The sequence below is a fragment of the Schistocerca americana genome, chromosome X (assembly GCF_021461395.2).
Source record: "Schistocerca americana isolate TAMUIC-IGC-003095 chromosome X, iqSchAmer2.1, whole genome shotgun sequence".
Taxonomy (NCBI): Eukaryota; Metazoa; Arthropoda; class Insecta; order Orthoptera; family Acrididae; genus Schistocerca; species Schistocerca americana.
In genome coordinates this window covers 850528835-850535600 of record NC_060130.1, presented here as the reverse complement: position 1 = coordinate 850535600, position 6766 = coordinate 850528835, and the positions used below count along the sequence as shown (strand labels likewise).

The window sequence follows — 6766 nt, the reverse complement described above, 5'->3', positions numbered from 1 at the left end:
ACACAACACCCAATCCCTGAGTGGAGAAAATCTCTGACCCAGCTGGCAATCGAACCCGAACCCTTAGGATTGACATTCTGTCACACTGACCACTCAGCTACTGGTGGCGGACAGCAGGGGTATAGGAGACTTATACTTGTTGTGAAAAGTTAACACTGTAGCTAATAACTCGTAGTTTATGAAGGAGAGAATGAGAACAGATAATGATTTTATCTCAAGGTCACTGATAAGTCACTGGAGTCAGGTTAGACACTTGACGTGGAGTGAACACACAAAGGTACTGCAAACAGAATGTCATCAGCATGTTATGCCCTTAGAGCCCTATTGTCAGTGTGTAACATGCAATGTCTTTTAGTTACATATTATTCATATGTACACCCAATTCTTAGCTATGGCATTCTTTGTTGGGGAACAAATGCACAAAATATGAACACAATTTTCAAGCTCCAGAAAAGAGCGATAAGAATAGTAATCAAAAATACTAGTTGAGCGCATTGTAAATATCTGTTCAAAACACTGGGGATTTTAACTGCTCTATGTGAATACATTTACCAGTGAGTTGTACACATCAAAAATAAAATTGGTAATTACTGCACAAACAGCTCTGTCCATGGCCATAAAACAAGAGCTAGACTCAATTTACATTTACCAAGAAAATATAAACATAAAACAGCATTTTCACCCCCGGGGAGTAAAACTGTACAATAAATTGCCAAAAGAGATTAAAGAAATTTGAAAAATACACTATTTAAAAAGGCAGCTAAAAGTACTTGTTATGCAATACATTTTATACATTGAAGGATTACTTAGATAAAACAGAGTAGGTGTTTGATAAAAAAAAAGTTATACAAATAAATAATAATAATGATTATAAAACATCCAACATACCACATAACAACTTCATAGTATGTTTTTTCCTTCTTTTCTCCTTTCTAGAAATCCTTACCCCGAAGCTATGCATAGCACAATACTAACCCCTCTTCCTCTTTCTGAGCTCAACATCTTACTCATTAGAGAGGGATGCAGTCTCAGTTTTTCAGAATAGCAAATGGGAAGTTGCAGTTCCGAAAATGGCCCAGAGATAACCAGTGTGTTTGTGTGTGTGTGTGTGTGTGTGTGTGTGTGTGTGTGTGTGTGTGTGTGTGTGTGTGTGTGTGTGTGTGTAGGGAGTGAAGTGTTATAAAACAATGTGTGTATAGTGTGTGCAGTGACTGATAGTGAGATATGAGTGAACAGTGTGGCGTTACATTATTTAATAAGTTATTTGTAAAAAAAGTATTGTATACCAGGAGTAAATCTAATGATTGTTTCTAACTAGAAGTCTGTAAATGTATGTGTATACTAATTATTTTATCTTAAATTGGTCTAAACTTGCAAATACATTGACATGGCCTATATATTTGTAGAAAGAGATCTATGGATGAATAAAGCTGCTACTACTACTAGTTTTGCGTTTCTTGATTTTTTCATTGAAAATGGTTGGACCTGTTCTTTTATGGATAGTGATCTGAACATTCTCAGGGTAATTGTAAAGCCGTCTTTCGTTTTGGACCATCAACGTTTATGTTCTTTTCGTTCCATGTGTTCTGTGTGTGCATGTGTGTGTGTGTGTGTGTGTGTGTGTGTGTGTGTGTGTGTGTGTTTTTATCTCATTCCTCCTACTGAAAGAATCTAAATTTTCTTTAATGTTAAGGAAACACAAAAACACAATTATTATTGCCAAAGTGTTTTTAAAAATGGTGGGGTATGCATTTACTCTAGAGTAGTACTGCAGTTCAAAGTGAAAACAGAATTGGACCATCTACATACAGAAAAAGATTTTGAATCATGTGGCATAGAGTTAAAAACTGAGGAGAAGACTGGAAAACTAGTAGTCATAACAATATATAGATCACCACTGGGTGACAAAAACATATTCTTCAAAAAATAGGAGCAGCATTAAACACTTTTTATAGTAATGAAGTGAAATTATCGTTATGTGGCGCTTTTAATATTAACCTGTTAATTGAAAGTGATAAAAAAAGAGCTTCTGAGTGTACTAAGCATCTTTCACATGAAACCACTCTTTACAGATACCACCAGAATAACAGAACTGTCATCTTCTCTTTTAGACAATATTTTCACAAAGATGGATAATGGTATCACTGAGGCACTAAATGTAAACTTAGGTCTTTCGGATCACAATACACTATTAGCATACATAAATTCCTCTGTACCCAAGGCAGTAAAATATAAGTGGGAATACAAAAGGCACTTCTATACAGAAAAAGTGAATACTTTCATCCAGTTGTTAGCTAATGAAACCTGGGAAAATGTCTTTGCACAAAAAACAACCAAGGAATCTTTCAATGCTTTTTCTAGTGCATTCATGTCCCTATTTGAGATGTGTTTTCCAAAAAAGCTCACAAAGATCAATGTCATGCCTAAGAACACAAGCCAGTGGATAACACCTGCTATTAGAGTATCTAGTGAAACACTAAAACATATCAGTCAACTCAAAAAAGACAACAAAGATGAACACTTCACAGATTTTGTTAAGACATATAAGAAAATTTACAGGAAGGTGATTAAAAAAGCCAAGACAATGCACAATGACAGTGTAATTGCTGGGTCAGCAAACAAATCGAAAGCTATATGGAATGTAGTAGAAAAAGAAATAGGCCCAAGCAAAAATGTTAGGAATCTAGATGACTTTGTTTTAAAAGATGATCAAGGTGCGCTAGTAAGAAATCGTACTTTAGCAGATTATGTTAATGACTACATTGTAAATAGTCCAATCAATCTGAGTAAAAATTGTTCTAGGATTACTAGAACATCAATTCCAGGAGAACAAAGTGTTAATTCAATTGCTACCTCCCATGAACAAATTGGACGTTAATCAAATAATAAAATCAATGAAAAATAAAATGTCCTCGGGGATTGACGAGGTACCTTGTTCAGTCACGGCGAGATGTGCTAGTGTCATATCAGAACCACTCTCACACATCATAAACATATTGTTGTCAGAAGGATTCTATCCACAACGATTAAAAATTGCAAAAGTAAAACCATTGTATAAAAAGGGCAATATGCATGAAGTGGGAAACTATAGACCAATAGCTTTATTATCGGTATTTTCAAAAGTAATAGAGACAGTCATGAAAAACGGAATTACAAATTATCTCGAGAAATTCAATCTACTGCCTGTAAACCAACACGGCTTTTGCAAAGGAATGAGTACAGAGTCAGCCATCACCCAATTCATTGAAAATATTGTTACAGCGCCAGATAGGAACAACAGTATGATAGGAATAAACTTGGACTTACCAAAGGCATTTGATACTGTCCAACATGATATCCTGCTAGACAAATTAGAATATGTCGGTATACGAGGAGTGGCAAAAAAGCGGTTTCCGTCATATCTTCATAATAGGAAACAGGTAGTAGAAATTGCAAGAACAAACAGTAAAAACCAAAGTATTGTTTACAGACCGGATATTCAGACTGTGCCAATTGGGGTACCACAGGGGATTGTTCTGGGTCTTCTCCTATTTCTTCTTTACATAAATGATATCAACATTCCAGTAAATGGTACCCAAATAACCCTGTTTGCGGATGTCACAAACATTGTAGTAACTGACATAAACCGGGTATTGCCAACATCTGCAACCAGAGTTATAGAATATTTGCAAAATTTGTTTGAAATGAAGAAATTAACCATAAATATCTCTAAAACCAATTATATCCATTACATGAAAACAAAGTCACCCTCTGCTCTGGATCTCAGAATGCAAAATAAAGAAATTGTGAGAGTTGCTACCACAAAATTCTTAAGTGTACATATAGACGAAAATTTAGACTGGAAATCCTACATCCTGTATCTCTCTCATAAGTTAAGCTCTGCTTGCTTTGCATTACGTGTTATTAGCTTTGTATGTAGTAGGGAATGTAGCAGAACTGTTTACTTTTCTTATACATTCTGCTATTGCCTACGGCCTCACCTTCTGGGGTCAAAATAACAAAAATCTCAAAACCATCTTAACCCTACAAAAACAAGGTGTTAGAGTAATTACCAACAGTTCAAGGCTAACTCCTTCAAACCAATTATTTCAACAGCCAAATGTTCTATCCCTACTGTGCCTCTATATACAAAAAAGTGCAATTAATGTAAAAAGAAATATTGACAATTTCCAATCCAACTCGAATCTACATACCTACAACACAAGAAAGTGCAATGACCCTCATATTAAAAGAGTTAACAAGGCTTTGGCGCAGAAACAAACAAATATGCAAGGAAGAAGGTTGTATAACAAACTATTGGTAAAGATAAAAGAAATAAAAAATTGTCTTCATTTAAAGAAGCAGTATTTAAATTTTTAATGACCAGCTGCTATTATAGTGTAAACGAATACCTGGAATAGCTCCATACAAAATAATTAGATTTATGTACTCTGTGACAATAGTAATTTTTATCTTACTGTTGCTATGATCTAAATAAATAATATCTACAAAAGTGTTAGAATTATTATATGTTATATCTAAATATCAACTGTGTATTCCATGTAAAAAGTCTTTCCCATACATTAATGTAATTAATCAAAATTGTACATGCTATTTCAGTGCTGTCAGATGTTGTGTAGTCTACTATGCACATTTGTATTGTGTAGAGTATTGTTCACGGATGAATAAACTACTACTACTACTACAACTACAAACTGACTGTCAATATTCATTATCCCAATGTTATGACTAATGAGATGTAGTGCACCTGTCTACTACTCGACGTAATAATTCTTATTGCCTTCTTTTGCAGTAATAGCATGTCCTTACAACCTGATGAGTGATCACAGAGCCTTAATCCATAGCTTGTATGGCTATGAAAGACATCATTTAAAGCTAGCAGATATTGGTCAGTAATTACGCATCTTAATCTCCTCACAAAGGTGACAGAGGCCACCAAAATGACAATTGTTTATTTCAGTATCATGTCTGAGATGCAGTTTTGTGACCGTTTTGTATTCTGTTTACAGGTAGCATATTTCCGTTTAAAAAATAAATTATTTAGGTGAGGTATGTTGTGGAAAGTACTTTCTCAAGGTGCATCTTCTGGTGGGGAAGTAGCAGAACCTTGACAGTTTGTGCTGTTTACCAAGAATTTATTTAATATTTCTAGCAATATTAAAGTTTCTTGCCTGTTTTAACTCCTCCTATCGTCTGCTGTTATAGTGCTTGTGCGGTGCTAGGGGAAGCAATATTTCTGTCATACCAGACGGCCATCCAAGCTGACTTGAGCATGGATCGACAAAGGTGTTGGCGCGGTACACTCGTGCACGTTATCCATGTATTAGAAAATATACCTTGTTATACGTGTGGCAGCACTGTCGTTAATCTGGGGCTAACCTCCTTGGTCTCTGCATAGGTATTTCTGTCGTCTTTGGTCGCGAAATCGAAGTGGGGAAGAAGTAGGTGAAGTGTACCGTAAAAGGTGTTGAGAATTACCGAAGTGAACGTAAAATCGTTAAACAATGTTGCATAAGTTGGGACAAGTTGCAGCAAGATCTGGCTCCTTGCGTTTAGGTAATTTTGTTTTGTCATTTATGTGTTTATTTTCGGATTTAGTGTCTTATTAAGATAGTTCTAATTTAGGAAGCTGGAGTAGTAATGATCTGTACGAATGATTTGCGGTTTGCTAATTTAATGTTTTTTGCCAGGAGTGTCGAGGGCTTACCATCCACCAGCAGACTTTAAGCCACAATCTATGGACGATTTACCGGTGCCGCAAGGCTCTTGGCAGGCGAACTACGAAGAGAAACAACGCAGATATAATACGCACTTATTCGGAGGCATAGCATTTGCCGCATTTTCATTGCTTGTGGTAAGTAATTTTTTTTTTTTTATGGGAGAAAAAGAAACTTTTTTTGATGCGTTTAATAGTAGCCGTGTTTTAAGATTAAATGAGTTCAGTATTTTTGTAAAGACTGAATTATTCTTTCGTTGATTTTCATCCACGGTAAAATATTTTCAGTCGTACCTGTAAATTTTAATCTACCATTTCTACAGTAAGTGAAATGGTGTACTTGGCGGAAAAAATATGTGCAGTGTGCTCCCTCAACTCCCATCTTCCTTCTAGACAACATGAAATTGAGTTTTACTCTGTTACTACAGTCTTCATTATTTGTAAATGCAGATATTTGCACATATTTAGCAATTGCAGTACTGCTTTCTGGTAGCTAGTTTTTTACAGTATAGTGCTGAATAATTTTTATTTTGAAAGTAGTATTAATTTTCATTACCATTATTTCGTTCTGAGTCTTCCCTTTTTATTTTTCAGGCAAAGAACTCTGGACTGTTTTACATGAACTGGGCTCCACCTGAATTGAAGAAGGAATAGATTATCTTAGTTAAATAGTAATGTTGTATATATGTAACTATTTATTTATTAATTTATGACCTAGCTGTTTATTGTATGTTCTGTTTCACTGATGATTAAAATGATTCGTGTTATGAAGCTGATGTGTGCTGGCAAACATCTCGTACAAATGTTCCTTCTATTTCAACATGACTGCGGGAACGGTAGTTCAGTTTTTCAAGTTTTAGTTGTTCATTTAGTTTTTTTGATCTGAGTTCAAGAGCAGAAGTCATAGTCTAGAAAAATGTAGATTAATACATTTCTACTGGTTTCATAATCGGGTAACTCTAGTTGATTGTCTCCCCCTCCCCCCCCCTCCCACCCCCTACCGTCAAAAACACTCCTGCCTGGGTTCTGTCATATTACATAGCTTTACTA

At 35.4% G+C, this 6766-nt stretch overlaps 1 protein-coding gene across 1 annotated transcript; it reads left to right on the top strand.

Moving 5' to 3' along the window:
- Positions 1-5394: 5394 nt before the first annotated feature.
- Positions 5395-6487, top strand: LOC124555613. The gene is made up of 3 exons (XM_047129582.1): positions 5395-5556; positions 5691-5854; positions 6311-6487. Exons 1-3 carry the CDS (start codon positions 5505-5507, stop codon positions 6368-6370), a joined length of 276 nt encoding a protein of 91 aa, XP_046985538.1. The 5' UTR covers positions 5395-5504; the 3' UTR covers positions 6371-6487.
- Positions 6488-6766: the final 279 nt, after the last annotated feature.

What these genes read in the sequence shown, in the direction of transcription:
- LOC124555613 (XM_047129582.1), top strand. Translation starts at nt 5,505, where the DNA reads ATGTTGCATAAGTTGGGACAAGTTGCAGCAAGATCTGGCTCCTTGCGT. An exon ending in ATCTGGCTCCTTGCGTTTAG is followed by an intron (nt 5,557 to 5,690) that starts GTAATTTTGTTT and finishes GTTTTTTGCCAG; the next exon opens with GAGTGTCGAGGGCTTACCAT. An exon ending in CCGCATTTTCATTGCTTGTG is followed by an intron (nt 5,855 to 6,310) that starts GTAAGTAATTTT and finishes TTTATTTTTCAG; the next exon opens with GCAAAGAACTCTGGACTGTT.